The sequence below is a fragment of the Homalodisca vitripennis genome, chromosome 4 (genome assembly GCF_021130785.1).
Source record: "Homalodisca vitripennis isolate AUS2020 chromosome 4, UT_GWSS_2.1, whole genome shotgun sequence".
Taxonomy (NCBI): Eukaryota; Metazoa; Arthropoda; class Insecta; order Hemiptera; family Cicadellidae; genus Homalodisca; species Homalodisca vitripennis.
Genome location: NC_060210.1, coordinates 64650148 through 64676587, shown reverse-complemented (window position 1 = coordinate 64676587; position 26440 = coordinate 64650148). Strand labels below are relative to the sequence as shown.

General features: G+C 35.0%; 1 protein-coding gene across 4 annotated transcripts in view; it reads left to right on the top strand.

Annotated features, from left to right (window-relative positions):
• The window catches only part of LOC124359413, a 466804-nt gene that overhangs the window by 233788 nt on the left and 206576 nt on the right, over positions 1-26440 (top strand). For all 4 annotated transcript variants that reach the window (XM_046812141.1, XM_046812143.1, XM_046812142.1 and 1 more), the window contains 2 exons: positions 1712-1765; positions 17934-17972. In XM_046812141.1, the coding sequence (XP_046668097.1) occupies positions 1712-1765; positions 17934-17972 (93 nt within the window). The remainder of the gene's footprint in view (positions 1-1711; positions 1766-17933; positions 17973-26440) is intronic.

The window sequence follows — 26440 nt, the reverse complement described above, 5'->3', positions numbered from 1 at the left end:
AATTCAGTCAAGTGTCATATGCCTTTCGGCGCTCACCAGAAAACTGTGGTCGTACGATAAATACTAACGCCTTCAATTTAAGTGCTGCAATTACCAGTCACAAACGCGTTGTAAACTTAGTACAAGCGTTTGGCAGGCGCTACGACAAACCATTTTACAAAGATAAAAGGAATACAGTACAATCCCAACTTAAAAAAAAAATAAAAATGAAATAGCGTCGTATGAAATAAAAGGAAAGTTAGAAAAGAGACGAAATATGTTGGCATTCCTAATAAATTATGGATCATTGCATAACACATGTTTTCGTTTTACGAAAAATAGACATTTATTTTTAACATATTATTATTAATTATTTGTTTATTTCTATATGAAATACAACACAGTTAATCAAAACAACAACAATAAATTGTAAGATTCTAATTAATCACTACTTGTAAATGTATTTTTATGTTTGTTTATATTAAGTTGATCAGTGTATAGAACACTGCTATTGTACAAGTAACTGCTTGTTTTTGTCAGATAGCTTTAATCATAATTTAAGACAACCCTTTAATTTTTTGTTTAATATGCCTATAAACTGAAATTTCAAAAACTTCTCAATAAAATCGTATGTAATTCTACGTAAACACGTATATTACTTTATCACATAGATGCTCATCAATAAATTATTTCACCCTCCGATTTTAGAGCTCTGCTCTACATGTTGCGTTCCAATAAGCTGTTACATAATTTAAATTGTTGTAACAATTGTAAATTGTTGTAACTTAAATTGAAATTAAAACTAAAACTAGAACTAAAATTTAAATTTAAATTAATGAAAATTTTAATACAAACCTTGGGCTTTATACTACCACGTAGGTGCTGAGTATAAGTGTTGTTGCTTTCTGGCGTATCTCATACTCGAATATATACCATATAGGCCTGTATATATAATTTAGAAGAAAAAAACGAGCTCCCGTCTTATGACTTGTATCTAATTTTTTTTAATTATTATTATTATTATTATTCTGAAATCTCAGGAACTACTGAACCCAATTACATGTAAATTTGCGTAGTAATTCATGTTATTTGTAAGAATCCGTTCTCCACTTTTATTTTCTAACTGAAATCACTTAGCATAGAAATACATGATGTCTACCATGCCCCTGTTTCTCTGTGGTGAATACTTTAGGAGTTATTGGTAATATAAAGCAAGTATATAAAATCGAGAAACAAAATATAAGAACATTTTGCTCTCTTACTATAATTAATTTGTTTTAAGTCTATTTCCCAAAAAGCATTAACCATACAATATTAGACTGAAAGAGCATTGAGTGTTAGAAATCTGTTTTTGTCATGGTGGTCCAAAAAATATTTTATTTTATACCGTATACCTTGTCTCACACTGATCTTTAAACCGATAAGCAGCTTAATCTTTGTTTCTATTTACTATGTATCGCCGCCTCCCCATTGGACATCCCTTAACCCGACAGAGAGTCTAACGTGGATATTGGTTCCGTTCGAGAATTTTGTATTGGAATACTTGATAAAATAATATGGTGGTTAGAAATTTGACCAATTAATTAGCAATAAATCTTATTCACGGATACAATATAAAGCCTTAGATGAATTCAATTATATTCATCTATGCTCATCTGTTATTTATGTCTTGTGATTATAGATATTTTGTATTCTGTGTTCGTAAATTGATATATATTGTTATATGTTTCAGTGATGTCCGGCGATTATCCGAGCTCCGACATCATACCAGGCACCAATGGCACCGGTGAGCATTATTTCCATTGTTAAGGCGCTATTTATTTACGTTCCAATAGCATAAGATTTGGGTTTTAATCGTCTTGGTTCAGACCGTTAGTTTTTATTGTCATGGGTGGTTAAACTGGCTGTCTCAATTATTCTTCTAAACAGCCAATTCGCAAAACCCGAACTGAGCGACAACTCCACGCTATGATCGTGCGTGTGTGTCACCGGTCACAGATTTTTCTCTATCATACATGATTACAGGTAATGAACTGACTATCTCTACACTCTGTGTAGCTTGCCAGTCAGTCGATACATGCACTCCACCTAGCACTTTACCAAGGTTAACAGATAGGAAACAGGTCGCTGGGTATCCCTACGATATATGAATATAATGAATTCCCATTCACCTTCTTCGGCTCTGACCCAACCTTCAATTTCCGCCAGATAGCCATTTCCTAGGAGCTGACATGTGAGGTATAAGCACTATTTCTCGTGCGAGTGAGCGGTAGCCTACTAAACCGTATGTGTCTACTTTGATTTCGTTTGCTCAACTCGATCCAGAATAAGAATGCAGCTTGAAAAAAAAATTATGGTTGCCTGTAAAGTCGGTTTTACGGGCGAAGATTTTACGTGACTACGTCTTTTTCTCGGTAGAATATTTATTGATAAGAATATTTTTAAATTGCACAATAGGAACAAGGAATTGAATGAAAATAAGAATTGCACAAATTTTAACTATAGAAATATATTTTGTTTACTAAAACATTGTACATAATTTGAAATTAATTAAAATTTGTTATTGTAAAGGGTAAAGTTGAATAAAACATTTACTAAAATTGGAATTTGAAATTCTTGCTAAACACAGTTAAATTCTAACTCCGCGCGTGGTGATTGGTCGGTTTAGTTCGTTTGTTTGGTCGCACTGTTATGACAGGTTAGAGGTTATAATTTGTTATTTTAAATGTTTGACTAGCAATACGCGCTGTTTCTTCTCAATCGACTGAATTACGATTGATTGCAGAGTGATTTAAACTAATAATTTACTTAACACTATCAACATTTGTCAATAGTATGACATAACCTATAAACTCAGTTTCTCAACTTTTGTGTCAATCTAACAATTAATCAATCAATCATAGTTTACGATAATGAAATATCAGTGTACAATTATTTACCTTTATTGTTGTAGTTGTTGTAAATGACGAATCTAAGCACTCCATATTTTCACGAATAAACATAGTTATCTGCTTTATCCCGTGCGGCGGACCCACAGTTAGGCCTATCTGCTTTATCCCGTGCGGATCCCGTGCGGCGGACCCACTGGACGGGCATCGTAACGTTACCGGGCGTTACACTTTTTCATGAGTGACTCCGAGCCGCAACCTAATTTAAGACGTTGTCACGTCAAAATACTAGATCCTAATAATATTTATTTTAAATGCGAAGGTGCCTTTGTTTGTTTGTTTTGCTTTCACGCGTAAACAATTCAATCGCTTGTACTGAAAATTTACAAGAACATTCTTACGGTCCCTGGTGTGAATATAGAGCTATTCTTATTTCGAAAATCTCTCTGGGATACGTCCCACTGGTCTCTAAAGTTACGAAGTATTAATTGATAGATCTTGTAAAATATGAGTTACTGTTTGTGTAAACATTGTTTTTGACTGTGCAACCAATACATTTAATTAATTTTACCACTATTTTAATGATAAATTTACGTTTTATATTAACTGTAAATGTTTATGTGCAAGAATGTCTGGTTACTCAACTGGTTGGCTTCCTCGACATTGCGATGTGGCATTTTGACACTGGCGTGCTTCAACGAGCCATCATTTCCTAGACTGTGCTGCATAAACCTCCCAAGGGTTTCCCCTTTCTACCGGGAGTAGATGTCTTATGACCGTAGTGAATTTTTCAGTCCCAAATATGAATATTTTCTTCATCGAGGCCGACATGGGAGTGACATCACAACTATAACACTGGAAATGCCTTAGGCAGAAAGAAGAAGATTGCAAGAGACGTATGTGGACCCTTTTTTGCAGAAATATGTTTCTCAGACCTAAGGGTTTACCATTGATCGTCTAACCATGAACACTGAAATAATATAGATACCTGATAGTGGGCCTACTTACGTTTGAAGTTATCATAGGGGACACGATATTTCATCATAAGTGCTTAACAATTCCAAAATCGCTACAGGTTGAAATTTGATTTGGAACAATTGTAATTCTATTATTGTAATATTATTAATGTGTGTGTGTGTGTGTGTGTGTGTGTGTGTGTGTGTGTGTGTGTGTGTGTGTGTGTGTGTGTGTGTGTGCGCGTGCGTGCGTGCGTGCGTGCGTGTGTTCACATAATATATTTCACTGTGATACTTTTGTTTTTATCATGCCCACGAAACTGTACGATGTGCATTTAATTTTTGAGAAAGTTTATACTTATCTACACATTTCTATCATAAGGTAAATTTTATTTTGTGCAAACCAAACACATGCATTGTAAGTAACAATCAATAATTTTGAGAACCTAAAAGTATTTCAAGTATCTGACACGTTTTATTTAGTCATGAATAAACATAAAGCGTTGGCTGGTACTGTTTACACGTAGAGTACATTAGTTTGTGTAATCTATAAAGAAATCAAGCAAACCATTACAACAAAATGTTAAAAATTTGATTTTTTATTGGAGGGGGTTGGGGGTTAAAATATACCAAATTTGTATCACAACATGATTATAGTAGTTCTTCGAGAATAAAAAAAGCCAATTTGAAAAGATGTGTTTGGAGTAAAGTCACGCCGATTTGACTCATTAAATTTTCTGTCTTTGAATTTAGATACTAATGATTTAACGCAGTTGGGTTTTACCTCATGATGGAGCTGTCGCATTCGGTTAGTAACAAAAACTGACTCTTTATTTTACTGAGGCTGATACGAAAAATCGTAGACTCGACATCTGCGAGTGCCGTCCTCTAACAACCTATTGTTGATAATACTACACTCAGCAAGTCTCGGACACCCAGTATCGCGGTCTCCTTCATTGTTGATAACGCAAGTTGTGCGCCGTACTGTGTAGAGATTGTGAGCACATTTTTGCAGGCGTTACAATATTACCATCAGATAATTACTCGCATATGGCTTTTATACGCTTATGGGTTACTGTATTCGTAAAAGTCTGCTACAATTTCGCTAATTTATATAGTTAACTCCTTACTATTTCATACTAATATCACATAATATTCTATCAAACTGAAAATTTCACAATTGTAGACTGTATTTTGAACGCCGTCCCCGCCTCCCTTCTGGTCCTATTTCACCATGATTAGAATATTCTCTCTATTCTATCTTTGGTTAACTCTAACTTGAAGACATTTTACAATTGCTGGATTATAAAAAAATGTCATCTTGAATTTCTTATGTGATGATGTCAAAATGATTCGTCAACCGACAATTATGTCTTTCGATATAAATTCTTTAGCTTTATGAAGTTGAGTTACATAATATTTCCTTTATTTTACCTTATTATTTTTTAGGTATTTGTTTTTGAGGTCTATTAAGTTATGTGGAAATAATATTGTATGCCTTTTGTTAAACATTAACTTTAAAAATGTATTATTTATGAATTTTACCACTTTGAATCCGATGTTTTTATACGTGTACAAAACTTTGTAGAAATTTAAATATTATTTGGGTTATTAATAATTTATAACTAGTTTCAGTTGCGTACATATGCCCAGAAACTAAATTAAGGGAGTTTCTATGTATTTTAGAAGAACTGCATTGTTTCAATCTAAGCTATGCCCATAATAACCACCTTGAATTACATTATGTGTATTTATTAACTTTTAAAACTTGTGTTTAGAACGATTTAGCGCGTTCACACTTATCGCGGCTAGGTAGCAGCACTAGTCAATAGTTAGTTCCCTGGAAATCCGATAGGTATCGTTTGCTGTAACTCAGTAGATGTTCAAATTAAAAAGCAAAACTTTTAGCAGCATGGAACAAAATAAATTAAACTAAATTTTATTTTATTTACATTTTCATTGTATTAAATACTTGGCACATTGTAATTTCCATTTTCATATGTTGTATTTCTTTTGCAATTGTTTAAAGTGTAAAAATGTCATTAAATGTAAACTTTAAGTTTCCTGCAAGTATATTATATTATAAATTACTTTATTTATAATACGTTCAGTTATGTAATAAAAATAATATTGCATAGGACCACAAAAACAAGCGTTGTCAGGTTCGCCTTCATTGTTGGTTACGCAAGCTAAGCGTCAAACTGTGTTGAGAATAGAAACACATCTTTTGAAGGCGTTAAAACACCAGCATCATAGATATTGAAATTGTGCTTTGTATAAGGCCCCGGGCACGATACGAGCGGTGAGCGTCGAGCGTCGAGCGCCGAGCGTCAGAGCGGCACCGCTCTTCCAACGCTTTGCAATCGGGTCCCATATGTTGTCGTGCAAATGTGAAGAGGGGTGTCACGATAGACTTGAGCGGTGAGCGACAGTGAGCGGCGCCGCTTAGCGTCGAAGACACCGCCAAACCCTGCCCGATTACTTTTTGTACGACGCTCGACGCTCAGATGAGTCATGCTTCTTTCCACGGTTTTCAGTCTATTCAAGATGGCAGAGGAGCAAGAACCACGTGAGCCTCCGGCAAAACTTAAGAAAAAGGACATTGTTGCTTTGAAGAAGCTTAGTGATACTCAATTAACCGATTCTTTTCTTCTCCAGTCTGCCCTTCAGTCTATTTAGAATAAAATCAAACGTCGGTACGCTCATCCGAGTGTACTGGAAAAAACGTTCTGGATCTTCTTTCAACTGTTTGATGAGATGGCAGTACTCTCCATAAACCCTTCTTCTCCTGTTAATTGGATGAACTCCCCATCGTTTTATCCCACGCTTACAACCCCGAACTACACGCCTTTTCAACATTGAATTTTCCGATAACAACAGAAGATGTACTAGGTCCTCACTCGAAGGCATATTGCAACACACTCGCGCCGCTTGTATCGTGACCACCCTCGCCGCTCTGGTGACGCTCGAGTGCCGCTCGACGCTCGACGCTCACCGCTCGTATCGTGCCCGGGGCCTAAGCCTTTATGGGTGATAATGCTAACTTAAGTTAGTGCAATGCTAAAACATTATTGAATTCAGGATCTCATTGTGTAAATGTATTTGTGTAATTCGTAATTGGTTGTAAATTTGAATTGTATTTTCTAATAAGTCTTCTTTCTATAAACCGAAACCTATCTTAGACAACTGTTGTATTACTTGTCATAAAATCTCTATATTTAACTGGTATTTAGCACCTCTATAATGCGGGGTGAGTTCTTTTATTGTATTTCACTTAGCATAAGTATTTATTAGATTTGGATAATTTATTTCGTGTTATGAGGCTTATTAATTTTAAAATATTTTTAAAAGTTGGTAACTGTAATAACAGTTTGGAGTTTCCAGAAATATCTAAATTGGAAATATCTTTATTTTTGGTGATCATAAGTATCAAACTGCAGTATTCTTTATTATGTTTTCTTATTCTTTAAGTAATTATTTGCTATGCCTGTTCTTTCTTTCATACTTCAGATAGGCGTTTTGTTGATTTGAAATAAATCCTCTAAGGGCTCATCCTCACAGGTTTCCAAATTGAATTGTTTAAATTTAATCTTAAGGGATTATCTTGTTTAGTTTCAAACTGCTGATAACTAAAACACACATTTTTTGATCAGGCAATTTTGATTTTTTTTAATTCACTAACTATCGTAAAATTAGGTGACTGGTAATAAGAATAATGGCATTTGAAAAAAAACTATATAGAGCTTTGTTTACAAAATGTGTGAGGAAATATTAAAGTGAAGCTTGGGTACAATACATACGCTAACATAATGTGGACACTGTGATTAATTAGTGAGAGTTCTTGTGATGTATCTCAAAGTGTTCCTCAATATCAACCAATGATGCATATCATGATTTTTAATTTTTTTTTACATTACCTTAAGATTTACTTACATATGACACACACACACACACACACACACACACACACACACACACACACACACACACACACACACACACACACACACACACACACACACACACACACACACACACACACACACACACACACACACACACACACACACACACACACACACAAATAAATTAAATAATATTATACTAAAAGGACGTCCTCGCTGTTGTTATTTCGTTTTGTTTTAGTAATTGTTGTGTTTTTCTTATGTTGTTGTAGTGAATATGGTTTTCCACTTCAAACAAAGCCAATAAAAAATAAAATAAAATATCATACTATAAACATTAATTTAAAATAAACGTTTTTCATGAGCCAAATTTCAAAGTGGTGTTTTTCGGAGTTTTACTGATTTTAAAACTTTGTCTTTGTTAGTTGTATAATGGTCTATAGCACCCACACGACCTTGTAGAGTTGAAAGCCTCCGCCTGCCCCCGGTCCTGCCAGTGGAGTACGTGGGGCGGCGGGGGGTGGCGGCCCATCTGTGGGCCCGGTCTTTGTCCTCTGCCCTAGCCTTGGGCGCGCCGCGGCTGTTCGTTCACCCGGTCTCGACTCCAGAAGTTCTCTCCGACCTGAAAATATCGGCTGGCCAAATGTCTATGATTCTTACAAAGAACCCGTAAGCTATTTTTAACTTAGTGACATCTGAATTTTATCACAAAGCTGCATACCAGAGAGATAAATCAATTAATTTGGGTAGCGTATAGTAAGGTTGAAGCAATTTGAATTTTTAAAATTAAGTGTAGAAAAGTTTGTTCAGCCTAACTATAAATCGATGAGTACGTGACCTTTCACAATGCTAGTCTTGTGAGGAACTGTAGCGAGTAAAACTGTGTCTATAATTTACTCAGCGTGTTTGGAGTAAAACTCGACGTTTGTGCTACGGACTTATCCCGTTACGGAGAAATTTCAATTTTTCTCTGCAAAATACGAGAAAAATTCGCGTGTGTTATAGGCCTATATATTTAATTACAATAAACCGAAAAGGAGTACCAAAGAACAAAACATTACCGTTAAGGCGGGCAGACAAGGACAATTTTTAAAAGCCCCATCGGTCCTTAATAATGTAAAATGAACGATAGGCGAGGATAATTTGAGAGATTTATTTCGACAATATGAAAAAATAATTGTTTTTAGACATTTTGGTGGTCTAAATCTTCAGAGCGATGATGGAAAAATCCTTAGGTTTATTTACAATATTATCGAATATTGTACAGCAATGTATAGGAAATGGAATGTGCAAATGAATTTTCTGGTACAGTAGAGGAAATTGAACAAGAGATGGTGATAGAAAAAATTCAATTTTTCTTCACAATATACTGTTTATCTGTTTCTATTTCAAATCATTTCAATTTAGGGATGAATTCGTAATTTTTATATGTTTCTATTTCAAGTCATTTCAATTTAGGGATGAATTCGTAATTTGGAGAAATGTTTCAAACAGCGAAATCCCAGGATCCACATCACTGAAGAATTTTATGACTACGCTTTTTGTTTTGAAGAAATCGACGATGCGACGCTAGAATTTTGAATGACTCAGTTTATCTATGAGTGTTTCCAGTAGAGGAACTTTAAGTTTGCTAAAAAAGAATCATTCACTCAGTGCAGTATTGATTATTCTTCTCGAGAGACAAACAGGAACGCCCTTAAATCGATTTTTTCCGGACAACTTTACCAGGGGCCGAGTTCTTAGGAGGCTGGGTCGGGCCCCGCCACACGGCTATTTGAAAGGACAATGTAGACGGACTGTAAATCTCTAATAACTGTAACGCTATTATAAGCTAAATATCGTTCCTTACAATTCCGAAGAAACTGTGACTATTACTCTTAAAATAATAACCTTACTTTGGATTTAACAATCTCGATCGTGTGTATTTAAATTGTGCATTCAAGCGGAAAAAGTCAATAACAGTTACTGCGATCAAACAACAAATATCTGTAACCCGATAAATCATTACTGGTATGTAGATACGAAAGACGAATTATCTTCAATTTAGAATAAAAATTAAATTAAAAAAACACATCCTTGAAAGATTTTCCGCACAAACATTAATATCTAAAAATTATTCAAATTTGACAGACTAATTATTATACATTTTCAGAGTTCACTAAATTAATTTAAAACAATGCTTTGAATAGTCCGATTAATTAGATTTTTGCCATACTTATTTTACCAACATACGTTGAATCTTACTATCATTAAAATAATAATAAGATGTTGTCAATAGGATAATGGGGTGAAGCTGTGTGAGGGACGCGGTGACGGGACAAGGCGAGGCCCGACCGAATATCTTTTCCAGGGCCCGCCAAAGCTGTGTACGGCCCTGGTTCTGTCTAAACTTCACCCAGTTCTGCCAACTGAGAACAGTCGATATTTCAAATTATAAATAACTAGATTGAAGTCATACTTGTGACATACGGGTGGGAGTAGCTGGCAGCTGCGGTTCTGCAAGTTTGTTTGTATACGCCGACCCATCTGTAAACAAAGTTGGGTATTAACTCCACAGAGCTAACGTCCTCTGTAGAAATGATGCTGAAGCGGGCAGGCCTAAGCACAGTGATGAAAGGGTTAAAACTATGTAATGAAGAAAAGGTATGTATATAAGATTGTCCAGGTTTAAAAGGGCTACCCATTCTCAATGACGTAATTGGTGTTGTGACATCAACTGTAATCTTATTAGTTCCTTCCGCCATGTATAATGCACACAAAATATTACCAGGATGCTAACTTCAGCACAATAGTAAGATTTGCTTGGTACAGGCAGGTTCTCGCTCTAGATGGAATTCTTTAAATTACAACATGATAAGCCATTTTCCGTAATGTGGTTCACAAGTAAATTCTCAAGAATAAACTTTAATCACTAATAATGCATGTTATCAAAACATATTATATACGAGTGTAAACCATCATAAAGAAAAAGGTTAATATTGTTAATAGATGTTATAATTAATCAGCTGATAGTAACTTAGTATATTGAGTATAACTGATTGGGCAACACATGTTATTATATTATTAGAAATCAGCTGTTTTAAAGTAAACAAAAGTAATCCCATAATATAAACATTGGACAATGAAGCCTGTGGAACAGAGCCCTACAATCGGATCTATTTCAAATCCATAAAATACACGAATAAAGTATAAGAACTTTCGATATATAACAAATATGTGTGAGTATATAAAATAATTGTTGTAGGCACTCAAAATCATTGTACAAATATCAAGAATTTTATAATTACATGAAAGATAATTGCTGAACTGGTCTAGACCACTTGAAATAGGCGCACAGGATCGTAGCGCAGCCATAGTCTATAGGAGAATCAACATGGTTCAGACACTATCACAATCTGAAATTATACTATCTGGCATGCACCTTGGGTTACACCTACTTGCAGATGTCAGGTCAAACGATGACTTGAAAATATTATGGTAATATGTCACTAGGTCGTGGTCTGCGATCTTTCTTCTTCAGCAGACAAAGCCTTCGTAACGATTTACCGTGATTTGCTTTTCCCAACCTTAAGCAACGAGTAAATCATGAGTAAACCAAATGTACTTTATCGCTCTCTACATTACAATCTTGCCTATAAATAAGTATTGAAATGTTACAACTTATGATAACCTCAAAGTCCACAATGTAGGAAATTTCTCGGCACGTGAACTTCTTACGGAACATGTGTACCAACTGCCATTCACCACCCATACGGGACAAGTCAGCGGGAAATTGTCTAATGTTAGCCTCACCTCAGACTTCGCCCTCAGATAAGCTTGGCCTGGTCGCACCCTCGCGATTCATTTTATCTAGCCAATGAAATAATTAAGACGTTACAAAATACTGATAATTTCAACATGCATATTCAAGTACAGTATTCTGAAATCTTCCCAACTACGATAGAGTAGAAAGTTACCATACTTTTTTATATGGTAACTTATAACTAGAGTAATCATTTATGTGCATTTTCCTTAAAAAAGATTGAATTTTAAAGCATCTTTAGAGTATTTATTGAGATAAGTGCAGTAACGTTGGACATTTTAAAACCAAGTAATATGTCCAGTAACTTAAAAAAAATAACTGTGGAAACTGCAGAAGAGAGATGGTTTATACCTTTCAGTTGAACCTAGATTGGGTGAAGCAAAAATGTCTCACTCAAATCTGGTCGATGGGTCTGGAGGGGGTGGAGTTCCCTTAGTGTTAAGGGCTGTTTCTAGCCTGGACATGGGAGAGAGCTGTCCCCTGCCTGCGGTGACCGGACAGGCTGGAACAGAGCTGGCCTTCTCTTCTTCCTAGGTGACATGATTGAGATATAGTGCCTGTTATCCCTCGTCATAGGATCTCAAAAAGACGCTGTCCCTACCCCCAACCTTATCCATCCTTAATATCCTGTCACTCTGGAAGGAAACAAAAGATCCTTTTAGGACTAAGTGCAATGAGAAGTTCTTAGCTTCTTGTATTGTGAGCAAAAAAACCAATACAAACATTTGACGTAAATTTAATCAGAAAAGAATAGATCTGATAAACAGAACTTTGGTAGTTATGTTTCTTCAATAAACTAAAACGAGTATGTGTACAGTTCATGTAAATGAACCCTGATTCAGCAACAAGTATAAAATAGACTACTCAAAAATTACTCTTAAGTATCTAATCCTGATTTTCCGAAGTACCCGACCGGAAACCTGTCCAAGTGAGTTGGTGTTTTAGGAAAATGTATTCTAAGAAAGAACAAACCTTAATTGCTGATTGAATTGAAACAAATACTTTTGAGGAGCACCACTTTACTGTGGGGCATTTCCGTAATGATTAGATTACTTCATAACTACCCGTATGTTTAAAAACTGAGAAATGGTATTTTATTTTTATGATTAACTTTCAAGCTAACAGTCTTCTGATACATACCTACCTCGGAATTTACTGATATTTATATTTTAACTTATTTTAAAACACACACACACACACACACACACACACACACACACACACACACACACACATTTAATATTGGGACGTTATCGAAAGTTGCACATATCCGTCCGTACATATGTAAAAATAAAAAAAAATATATTCGTTCGGCATTCTAGTAATTCCTGGGTTTATATGGGTTGAGGTTGAGTAACACTAAATGTGCTAATTTTAAAGAAGAAACCCACCCCGATTACCCCACATAGCCCTTGCCATCAAATTATTGAAACTGCAATCAACATTGAAACGATTGAACTTTCGCCCAACCACGGATTGTTGGGCAGAAGCAAACATTTACCATTCCACTTGTCAATGGTAAAATTGCAGTGAATGCTGTCCATTGTAACCACGTCACTATTGACAGTCCGATTCCATCGATCCACGTCTAGTTCTCGCATGTTCTGTGACACAGTACGCGAGCCACTGCGGCCACATCGACCTGCCCAATAATAACTCTGTTGGCCTCGATCGACCGGCGACAACCGACACCGGCGAAGGTCCCACACCTGCGTTAATGGGATCACGAGTTGCGCAATATTTGTTGTCACGGACTCTCCGGATTCCACCTCAACCCCGGAGGAAAGCCCACAAGCACTTGAGAACGGGGATATTGTTAGGTGGTCTTACTTAATATTACTCAACGTCTTAGCACATCTATCACTATTGGTCCGACGTTATCTAACACCAGCACGCCACAGCCTAACATAACCCGGTCATATTGTTAACGTGTGCATTATCAAAACAATAATGTATAAACCATTGCTGTAAACCTGTTTTATATATGTACATTTGAAAATACTTCTATCTAAGGCCTATCTCTAAAGTATCTTTCGGAAAATCTCCATGGACATTCTACAAGGAGATAATTGAGGATACCAAGTTCGTTGTGACCAAAAAACTGAAGGCAGGCCCTAAACCGTTGTGTATACAACTACATCCTTCTTATCCATATTTTATCTGAAATTGGTACAAGCGCTCTAAAACGCACGTTGGCAAAAACAGATCGGTTTTAAAGCTCAGTGGTCAGAAACCCATGATCGAAACAAATGTCTACACAACAGTACTAAAATCCATAATATTAACATGGATTTAAGCAATATATGTATGAATAGCATAATTGTTTAATAAGCCAGGAAGCTAGATTCCAGATGATAGAATGTTCTACACGCCGACACGCCCGTAGCTCCATAGCTTTTAGATGGTGAAATTCCCTAGATGCCAGAATCTTCTAAAGATTGGAAGCATCAAGAGGCCGAGTTTCTCGAGACCGGAAGTGTTTGAGGGGTGAGGCCGGAATCTTCGATACGCCAAAGGTTTGCTGAGGGCATTCATTACCTCTACAAGTCAGAAGATTCCTAGAAATGTGGTAGAAACAGATACATGTATGTATGACCAGTTTTCCAAGAGATCAGAACTTTTAGCCATCGATGAATCCAGACAAAAGTCTTGTTAGAAGAAGGAAGTTTCTAGTGCCTATGTGGAGCAACAGCCTTTCAAATCTTTAAATATTTATCTCGTTAAACAATAATATTAAATACTGTATACATTTTTACATAAACTCTGAAAGATAATTGAACTCCGGGTGATCCTAACCAAGATAGTTCAGGAGACGACAGCCAATTTGCATTGTATAAACACACAACCTGGTTATTTAATAAAGTATTTTCCCAAACATTTTTTCCAAAACATTCAGCCACGATAGTTTTGGCGGGGTCGAAATGGTAGGGTTATAAAAGGGTTAAAACATGAAACGATAATCTTTTTCTAAGATCATAGTTTTTCTTACCTTGACATACTTAACCATATTCTGAACCTGAAAGTGGTGGCTTTACATATCATTATCTAGATGTCTAACTACTGTATGATATAATCATTATTTATGTATCGAATGGTTTATACATCTAGAAAAAACGCACTCTGAGAAAAATTATCCCCTCATTTTAAAACCCTTAGACACTTTCTCGTTTCCACCTCCACCAAAGCTAGCGTGGCTGACGATCGATTTATTTTTTAGGAAGCACTTTTTTACTTATTTTAACAAAACCCAGGTTGTGTTTATATAGTAGAAATTGTCTTATAGACAAATACCTAGTTAGCAAGCCCTGGCAGTGTTTAGGCAGAGGCTAACGCACCTGAGAGGAGATTATTACCAGAGGTTGGATTATACCATTATTCTACCAGTTATGTTGGTTTGAGTATGATGCCGAATTATTGACCACCGTGACTAAATAAATATACTTTTTTTGTTTCTAACATCCAACATTTTTCATGTGACTGAAATATCTCGATTATCTGTTACTCAATAACATTATCTTTGATTAAATCGTATAGACTACTGTTGATTAGTGATTGGCTTTATATAAAACCATCTTTGTATTGATATTAAAATTCCAAAAACATGTATTAATAGCAACAGAATATTGGACAAAACTGGTTAATATAGACAAATACCTAGTTAGCAAGCCCTGGCAGTGTTTAGGCAGAGGCTAACGCACCTGAGAGGAGATTATTACCAGAGGTTGGTTTATACCATTATTATACCAGTTATGTTGGTTTGAGTATGATGCCGAATTATTGACCACCGTGACTAAATAAATATACTTTTTTTGTTTCTTAATATCCAACATTTTCATGTGACTGAAATATCTCGATTATCTGCTACTCAATAACATTATCTTTGATTAAATTGTATAGATTACTGATGATTAGTGATTGGCTTTATATAAACCCATCTTTGTATTGATATTAAAATTTCAAAAACATGTATTAATAGCAACAGAATATTGGACAAAACTGGTTGATTTGTTGAAATTTCTAATATAACAACGCCGTTTACCTAACACTAACAGTAATAAGAATTTATGACTATTAATATTATATTAATTATCACATTAATATTCAATTTAATGACTAATTTGACGGTACCTATTGGTTACATTCAAAGTACACTCGCAATACATTGTAGATATGTTAAGAAATACATTACTTGTTATTACTAAGAACTAAAATATGTGTCTTGTGGGTAACTTGTTTCAAGTAGTAAAGTATTACGAACGGAAATTTATAAAATTTGTAATTTCATACTTCTAAATTACAAATATCCTAACAAGTTGTTTGATGAACATATAATACATTGAATGACGTCATAGCCCAGCAAGAAGGCCTTGCTATCAAGGTGGTATTGCCTCGACTCCTTGTGTTCGGCCTTCGCCCGGGAATGTTGCCAATTTATGCGATGTGAAGCCTTTTCCAAAGTACGTTCAATTTACACTAAACAACGTTGTTTTACGCCTTATACGACATCTGGTATTTTTATAGACTTTGACCATGTCCAGCAAAATTAAATGTCAGTCTACTTTGTTGAATTTTTCATGCAATTAAGGAGGTCACAGATTGTACTATGTATGAAAGTTTTCTAAATACGCCATTAGAGAGTTATCTCACAGAATACTCTTTGAGCCCAACATAAAAACGCTTTATTTTACCGTTTTGAGTCAGTAAAAAGCTTGACAATTTTTAAACTTTATCCACATTTGTTAAAAGAAGTTACTACACACGGTTGAGCTTACCTGAATATCCTATTCTCTCCTTTATTACTTATAACCCTGCCTGATATTCACTTAAACATCACTCTGATTTAGTTTTATAACTTGTAAACAATTCAATGAGCTGATTTTACAGTAACGAAGGCAACCACTAGTTTCGCTCTTACTTCACATCCTATAATGTGACTCGTGATGAGGTCTCATTGATTGGTCATTGGTTATTGACAAGATTCCACGGATCAAATGTTAATTATTCCATGGTTTTAAAGTAGGGCCTCACCTTCAGCTGTTAAATGGGCGCTAAAATGTCACATCAAGCTTTCCTGGGTCAGTTGTGGTTTATTAAGGCTCACCGCCATATTTCACACACTCATTTACTCACACGGGATATTCCCAAGCACCCCCAGGAATGTGAAGGATTTTGGGAGGAATCCTTACATCAACCTTAAACTTAATTCTGCCTCTCTGGAAGTCCTGGCTTCTAACAGATTGTAGGACGTTTAACTTAGAATATGGTGTGTTTCAAAGCGTTTTTAGTTTCAGTTTTATTTTATTGAGAAAAGTCTTCTCGTTTATACAGTATTTTGCACCAGAGTAGGAAGATTACTCTGCAGGAAGATTAGGTATAAAAAGAGATTCTGCAGGAAAATAAACTTTTTTTAACAGTAAGAATACCGATAACATAGCATTCATGAAATCGTCATCACTACTAACCTCAGTTACGTCAGGCCTAGAATCCTGCGGCCTCCACTAGAGATGTAATCACGCCTGGAACCAATTATATGACCCTGAGATGTACACAAAAGTATTCCTGAGATCAGCATAAAGTCATTAGCAAACATCCTTACATTGGTTCTCAGCTCTCGGAAGTTCCAAGCCTTCAACAAGAGTGATCGAGATCCGTGCTTGAACTCTACGTTGATTCTGAGTTCAGTTGAGATCAACGGAGCCTTTCACTCAAATCGCACAACTTGTAGTCTAAAGTTGGAGTCTTCCCCATATATAACGAGTCTTGCCTAAGTAATCCCGAGGTCAATAATGGACGTTTTTAGAAAATATCAGTTTTCGTTGAATCCAATCTAGGATCTCGTGACCTAAAATCGGTAACTCTCTAAATTACCATGTAACATCTGTCATAATATGTAAGAGCCTGTCTGGCTGCAGGACATCTCAAGAATGAAATAACGTATAAATTTGACATTTTACAAGAAAACCTCAGTTGAAAACTTTTACACGACACTGATGTGGCGTACTTCTACTTGTAAAATTTATATATAAGCGCTCAATTTTGTGAAATTCCCTTCTAGAGATCTTCAATTACTCTTAAAAATATGGCACCGTTACTATGGCAGAGTACTACCCGTTATAATGATATTGGTTTAGATTGTATCGTTCACAGATTATATGAAAATGTGATGTCCATATTTTTTATCCATTAGATTATCTTCAGTTACCCATAGGAAAAACCAGTTTAGGAATATGAATGTTAATTACTTCAAAATGAAACTTAATTAAACATTATAATGTATTACGTTTTCTATGTAGGACAGAAAATCCACTGAGCTTTGTCTTGAGGTCTTTGCCCTTTATAAACATATGTGATTGATTAATGAATTATGTAAAGAAATATCTGAAAGGTGGTGTTCATGTTTCAGATAACCCAGACCCGGAGCCCGCTCTCAGCAACCATATCGGTGAGTTTCTTTCCGCAATTCTATGCTGAGGCACGTCTGTAAAAGACGACACAATATTTGTATCACTGGAAATCTTCTGCAGTGTCACTATTGTTACTCAAAGAATTTTGAGTTGATTAAACACATATTTGTATTATCTCTGTTTTCAATATTAAAGTATTAGATATACTTTGATATATTTCATACAGTTTTTTCTTTATTTATGGTCTGAGCAATTAATTATTAACTTTATATTGTTTAATGTCTAATTCTCAAGCTGAATCCTTGTTTTACAATGTGTTGTCAATTCAGTAATACAATGAGGTAAGTTTACTTTTTGTTAAGAAATATATTATATAGGCTACTCAAGAAATAAATAATTAAATATTGTTTTGTCGATTTTATTACACAGCATAGGTGTTTTAAAATATTTAAATTATTTTATTTCTCATTTATTTAGTACTTATAATATACTGTAATATTAAATCCTGTAAACATTATTATTCCACATATAAATGTTATTTTATACTTATTGTATTCTAAATTATATTAAATGAGATAAACTCATTGTAAAAATCTTAGAATTTCCATGAATTTAGCAAGAAATTGCCTATTGGGAGCACATTGTATAGAGAAACGTGTGAAAATAGAACATTTCCTGGATTTAGGTTCGGGATTCTATAAACTAGCGGATGATAACAGTTTCTGTCAGGCGTGAATCAGTTTGTTTCTGTTACAAGACGAGCCTCTCTCTGACTTTCGCTCGAGAAATACGGAGGTTTGCTACACAGTGTAACAACAGTGACACGTAACAGTAACTGTACAGAGTGATGATTACATTCTTGGGTCTGTTTGTTCTGATTACCACTATTTTTGAACTTGAGCAGTTTTTGGAAATGCTCTCAGATTCCACCTTCAACAACACGTTTCGTAGATGTGATTACACAACAATCATTTGTAAATATTAACAGTGAGGTTACACACTATTAATTTACAACAAAGTATTAATTTTCCCAATGTTTGATTTCAAAATGATAGCCTGTTAAAAAGTGTTATGTCAAACATTTAAGTACCCTATCAATACATTATACAGAAATCTTACAAGAGTGATTAAATTTTCGAATTGTATACTAAAACCGAAAATAGCTTATTTATTGATGCCGCGAATAAGAAGTTGTACTATCTTCTTAAAACTACGATTAATTGTTATACGACTAGTGATCCTATTTACGTCACAGTATACTTAATTATAGACAGAATAGTAATCAGCTGATCCATTGTTGCAATTGCGCAGCTGGCTAATTGCTATTTACTGACAACATATTAGTATCGTATTGTTAAAACATCAAGATGGAATGTTTTGCAATTACAGCCGATGGTCGTCGCGAGGCCACGATTTTACCGTTTAATTCTCAAGTACAAGCATAATGTACTTGGGCCGACTATATTTTTAATGGGATATAAGGCCGTAACTTCATGCATTTCCAACACCAGATGCAAAATGCAAACTGCCCTAGTACAGACCACCGTCAGTACGAATATGAACGACGGATAAGTGACGAGGTGCAATAAATGAGTACAGGCTTTCTGACCAAATAGGATTAACAAATAGTTAATGAAAGTTGGTAACCAAAGGGCTATCTTCGTGTTTACTGAGAGATTTTGATAAAAATTGGATGTATTGGAGTTTCCAACGTTAGATCTCCTCGCAATCCAAGGTTGACTTAAAACATTACCTAGGTTTCGTGTCATTGAAGGAATTCGTACGGTACTTAAGTGCACAGCAAAGCCAAATGTTTCACACTCAATTTTCAATACATCCTCAAAATTTTAACTTCAGGTGGGGAAATTAAGGACCTCATCGCAATATTACGAAGCACCCTGTACTCGTGCACTTCCCAGCGTCCTTGCCCCCGAGAGCACCAGGAATCCGGCATCACACAAGGAAACGAGAAGCCAAAACAACACGAGAGACGAGAGGAAACCCTGCAAGCTTGCCCAGATCAAATTCCACCCTCTAAGAAAGCCTACAAATATATCGGCTGCGTGATTAGGCTAGGTCTGATCCGTGATTGAAGCGTGTAGTCTCGACCCTGGCCACGTGCGTGACCGCTAGTGCGTGCACTGGCAACATGGAGGGACTCATGTGGTAGAAATGTTTAACCGATCGTTGATAAAGGAGATATTGTTTTATATTGTGAAGCATTTATTTGTGTTTTCCTACTATAATACAACTTTAACAGCATTTATTTAAAAATTCGTTTATGGTGGAAACTTATCAGATCAATTAGTTAGCTGTACTGGTACCTCAATGTCATAAATTATGCCGCTAGAGGCTATTCTATGTTGTCGCTCTACCAATGTTTCTGTAACTACTTCTCGCCCTCTCCCCCTTCCTACATAAGTATCCCGGCGTGCACAATAACATTATACGTTAGTATTGAAGACATAACCAATGAATTATCATTGTAAAAGTCATTAGGTTTATTTTTTATAACTCTGGAATGTATTTCAATACCAGGACACTAGATTACAAAACTGTTTTAAATATTTCAAATACAATTTTTGTAATGAATTTTTTATTGTTGTCTTAGTTTTTCATTGAGCATTTCTAAAGCTATAATATTGTTAATAGCTCTTATTGATTACAATGATCTTCATCTGCTCAGTTCTTTATGAAGGGAAAATCAGCCAAGTAAATCAGCTGGCACCTATAAAACTATCGCTATAGTTACAAATATAAAACAAATCTGACTCAAATTATTACAGAGCAATATCCACAGTTCTATTTGTTTCTACATTTAATTAAGTCATTAGAACTTTTATTTACAATAATATCGGGATTTTGTTCATTTGATATAATTTGAATATACGTAGAAAAAGTGGTTGAGTACAAAAGAACAAGTGCACTCCCAGATCTGACGTTACGTTAGTCATATACCTTCCAATATAAATCCGTTATTTTACCTATACAAGAAGCACGTTTAATTTCACTGCTTACATTCTTCACCTTTCCATTCAGTCATATGATTTGGTAGAAGTACAGATAAGCTACTCCGGTATTATAAATTTAAATGTTTAAATTCATCATTGTTCAATATGAAAGTTGAGTCAAAATTAAAAATGTGATGTATGAAATTTTTACAAATTGAATTGGAGCATTAAAAACAAGGATAGTATACGTATTGTCGCACAGTTTCAGTGCACCAGATCAACTAACTCGTCCATCCGTCTCGACCGATATAATTGGTAGACTAAATCTGTTCCGAGACGGATATTCTGGTCAGACTGTAAGTTGGGAAATACTTATTTCCATTGCCTCGCCCTGGATCTGTCTCCGCGCCGTCCGACACCTGATTAGAGGCTGCAGCTGCTTCACATCTTGGAGGTTTCCGTTTTATTCTTTAAACAGAGTGAACTTAAATATTGATTGCCTTACAGGAATGTTCTTCACAGTGCAGAGGAATGTCGGTGATTTTATAACTTAATACGAGAGAACTTAAGTAGTACTTTTTCGTTGATGCTCTATGAACATATATAGCCATGGTTTCAGAATCGTACTTTGTTTTATATATTAATTAGTTGCTGACACTAATTTCCAATTCAAAATTCTTTCCTTTCATTTCCCACATGCACAATGTAAATACCGAGAGGAAACTGAACTTTAGGAGGAACCTAACCTTAAAATAAAAGTGGAACTATTCTAACTTCACATCTGAGGTATGCTGTCAGGTTGTAAGTAAGTAAGGGCAATACAAATAGATAATTGTTGGTGAAAGAGGAGTGTTTGATTGGCGAACTTGGTGTATTGCAATCTCCGTAGGTAAAGCTAAAACTACTATAATTAGTCGTAGGATAGTTTCACTGCTGTTTTGCCAAGTATTGCATTCTCTAAAGATAACGTTAGAACGTCTATATTTAGTCGTGGGAAGAATCGGTTGAATAATGTTTTACCAAGTATTGCAATCTCCAGAGGTAACGTTACAACGGCTAGTTTGAGTGCTATTTTGTCACGTATTGCAATCTCCAGAGGTAACGTTAGAACGGCTAGTTTGAGTGCTATTTTGTCAAGTATTGCAATCTCCAGAGGTAACGTTAGAACGGCTAGTTTGAGTGCTATTTTGTCAAGTATTGCAATCTCCAGAGGTAACGTTAGAACGGCTATTTTGAGTGCTGTTTTGTCAAGTATTGCAATCTCCAGAGGTAACGTTACAACGGCTAGTTTGAGTGCTATTTTGTCAAGTATTGCAATCTCCAGAGGTAACGTTAGAACGGCTAGTTTGAGTGCTGTTTTGTCAAGTATTGCAATCTCCAGAGGTAACGTTAGAACGGCTATTTTGAGCGTTGTTTTGTCAAGTATTGCAATATCCATAAGTAAAGTTTCAATGGATCCGGTGTAGTTATGGAAGATAGTTCAATTTAAACTATGACACATACTCTGCTTAAATTGTAGTTTAAAAAAATTAATCTACTGTCCATTGTTACAAAATGCGGGAAGGTCTTTTAAAGGACGCATATTTATTATTTAGCCGCGTTTAAATGCCATGCTCCAGTGAAAATCTCATTAGTTTTAACACGTTGCTATGTTGGAGACACAGGTTGTGGATGATGTGACGTTATATAGCGGAACACTGTGCTCTAACATACGAAAATTCGTCTAAAGAAAGCGTGTAATCACCGTGGTTTGTGTCACGTTGGCATTCGCGTGCACGAGCATTACACTCACTTAGTAACCGAGTAATCGCGTAAATTTAGCCAATTTCATTATCGGAACTCAGTTATCAATTTCTCATTAAGGCTACGTTATCATCAAAGGGCGTTCGCCTATTAATAGAATTCACAGAGGTAAGTAATTATTCCTTCATTATGTGTGTAATACGGAAAGTAGGATGAGAAAACTTGCATTATTTAGAAGTTCACCACTAATGCCATCACGAACTTCAAAAAGAACTGCCGTTAATAAATCTATAGGTCAACACTTTTTCCATATATACTGGCCATCGCGTGATCGGATCAGAACTACAATCTGTTCTGCGCTGATGTCTTTTCCTAATCATGTCATCAAAAATGCAGACAATCGACTGACCATTGATCACGCAACTACAACCCCCCTCCCAAACCCCCTCAAGACCTGGCACACTCTGTCAATCGATCATTATGAGGAGTGTAAGTAGTCTTTAGTCATTGAGAACCGAATTTCATAACACCAAAGTAATGATACAAATTTGATACAACACTCAATCTTGAATTCGAATGTTCTACTCTCATTGCAGTGCTGCGGTGGCAGAAAAAAAGTATTAACATTGGTTGAGGCATTACTGTTTATATCTACCCATTTGAGATAATAATAGTTATTTTCATTAATAGTATTTACAAGTAAATTAAAAGGAACTACAACACGAAACTGACAACTGTATGTAATATGTACAGACGAGGAAAAGACAATGAGTACCACCTACCTTTGACAGGGACAATAATTTCCACACATTTAAGGAGAAAATTTGAAAAACAAACTACGCCGAACACGAAATTAAGACCCCAAAAATAAGGAGAAATTTATCGATTAATTCATTGTTTATTTATACCGCGTAACTGATTTTTTTTAAACGTCACTTTTATCCTCATTTTATAAACTATTACAATGTTTACAATATCTTATATATAAAGATGCCTTTCAAAATTAAAAACAAAAATATCTAAAATATATGTGGTTAAAGACTTATTAAATATGTTTTTACTCCGCCATAAAAATTCTATTTACTATCACTATTAATATTGTTTCAATTAATATTATTTATTGTAAAAGCTTTTTCCTCTTTTTGTAATTGTGTAGTTTGGCACTTGAAATCGGCACTTTTTCAGGTTTAACAGACTTATGGATGCTATTGCATTACGTACAACCAGTTTCCCTAAAATATTATGATAACAATTCTATGCTCGCTATGCTAGCTGGAGTCTAAAAGATTTTAGAATTATGGACAACTAACATTACTAATAAAGGTAAAACAATCTTCCTAATGTAGGTAGAAAATCTTGTTATAATAACAAGCAGTAATATAAGTTCCACTGACGTCATTATCTAAAGAGGTAATAAAAAGGTGTATCCTCTTTAAATATAATAGACCTGAAAAATGTTGATAGTAGAGTTGATATAATTTATTTAAGGACAACGAAAAAGAACATTTCGAGGAAAGTCAAGAAAGAAAGTAGACGATTAATAGAAAAAATTAGAATGGATCCAGTTACTCTAAACGATATATAATAATAAAAATTCTATGATAAGGAATAAGTAAATTATTCAATTAATATAATTCAAAACCAGGATGATCTATCTCGAGATTTTGATGACTAACAATACTAATAAAGATAAAATAATCTTCAAAAATGTAGGTGGAAAGTCTTGTTAGAATAACATACTGTAACATAAGTTCAACTGGCGTCATCGTCTAAAGAGTTAATACAGATAGCCTAAATAGGTATATCCTTTTTTTTTAAATCTAATAGACATTAAAAGTACTTTATAAAAGAAAATGAAAGAGAATATTTCTGAGGAAAGTTTAGGAAACGATTAATAGATACATTTTAATGGGTTGAGGATGAAGTAAGTGTATATTGCAGCACCTATAATGAACCACATCTGGATAAGATAAAAATTGGAATTACCTATTAGTAAACAAAACAATACAAGACAAAAGCCAGCGTTAGTAGAACGGCGAAGAAGAAAGGGTGTAGAGATAGTCAAAATAGGTACAGGAAGAAGTAGGAGAGTAAAACGGATTTGTTTTAAACATCATCGACTATGAGATATGGAGAACACTGTGACGTACTGTGACGAAGATACTTCGATAATTATTTTGTAACTTGTTTCATGGATAGAAACTGCAGATTTCAAGGCCAGCACGTAAAAGCCATTGCAGAGAGTCAAATTAGGCCAATCCAGTGCGCTTTTATAACAAACCTTTAACATGGCGAAGGTTATCTGTGACATCGTGGCTTGGGGACATTACGATAAAATAGGAACAGTGGCACTCTGTGCGGACGTAAGAGTAACGTCTATAAATAGCCGCCAGAGATCTGATAGCAGATAACAGACTGTGCGACACATGTCTGTTATACATAACAACACACTACAGCAAATCTCTTTCTCTAGTCCCTACGTCTCCAGGAACGGGAAGCTACTCGACGAGTTATCCCGATGTCTTTGATCTTTATTGTACCAGTCCGGTCTAGTGCGTGGATGGATGGAGTGTAAAACACTCTTCCCTGTTTGTAAAACCCTGAAGCTTTATACGTTTAACCTTAGCTGAGTACAACTGCACAATGTTGACGTTTTCTCTGTTAAACTTGTCAACTCGTATGTGATGTCAACTTTGTTAATAATAAGTATCTCTAAAGGTTGTTTTAATATTTGAAAATTTACATTTTAAAAAATGCAAAAGCGTCAATATGAAACTAAAACCACTTTTTGCTCTTAAAAATAATTTTAATTTCCTGCAAACTGTTTAATTACAGTTTGTTATACTATTTCTAATATATAGACAAGATTAATTTACTTTAACGCTCAAATGTATGTATTAATGAAGATACTATGGAAATGCATAGCCTACATCCTTTGACTCTGAAGAGGAATAATTATTATCTTTGGTACTTAGGACTTGAAGAATGTATTGCATTTTTAAAAGTGAAAATGAATTACTTAAAATGTGCAGAAGTAGGGATTATTCGGACACGAGGAAAAAAATCCCTATGATCCCGGATCCCGCCAGAATGGAGTCACTGCCGGATGTTTTATCACAGTAAGAACCGGATGTGTTGAAACACATGTGAGGACTGGAGCAAGTTGTGATGGAAATAGATCAATTTGTGCACGTCATCCCATTCAACAAGCATTAACTTGTAATTGAATTACTTTGTTTCGAAAGGACGCTCGTGCGTTTTTATAACGCGTGTAAATAGTATAATAACAAAACCACATCAAAGAATAGAAATACTGGTTTCGTGTATATTATGCTAAAGTGAATTCAACAATCAAGATATTTAAGAAATATTAATACATTTTAATTATGCTGTTGACTAGAGAATGATTGAATATAGCGTAATGAGTGAGACTTTCAGTAAATACTTATTATTAGTCAAATAATTGTTTTCATCATCAAATTCTAAAATATTTATTATTGGACAAAAGCCGAAAGCTTGCATAACATATAAGGTTACCAATTAAAAAACAAATACTAGTTATCAAAATTAATTTATGTTTGGTTGTTCAACCATTTTTAGTTTACTTTTAAAAGTTATATAGAAAAAGCCATCCACAAATAATGCCGTTTTCTACTATGCTTGGTTGTAATGACGTAGCGCCTTCAAAAGTTTTGGATTCTCTATCTGCTAGACAATAACGAATTGATGTTACGTGTAGTGTTCTTCAGGCGTGCTGCAAGTTTTGTCTGTTCTTGGTGTAATATAACTTGTACTCAAAATCTTGTAAAAAA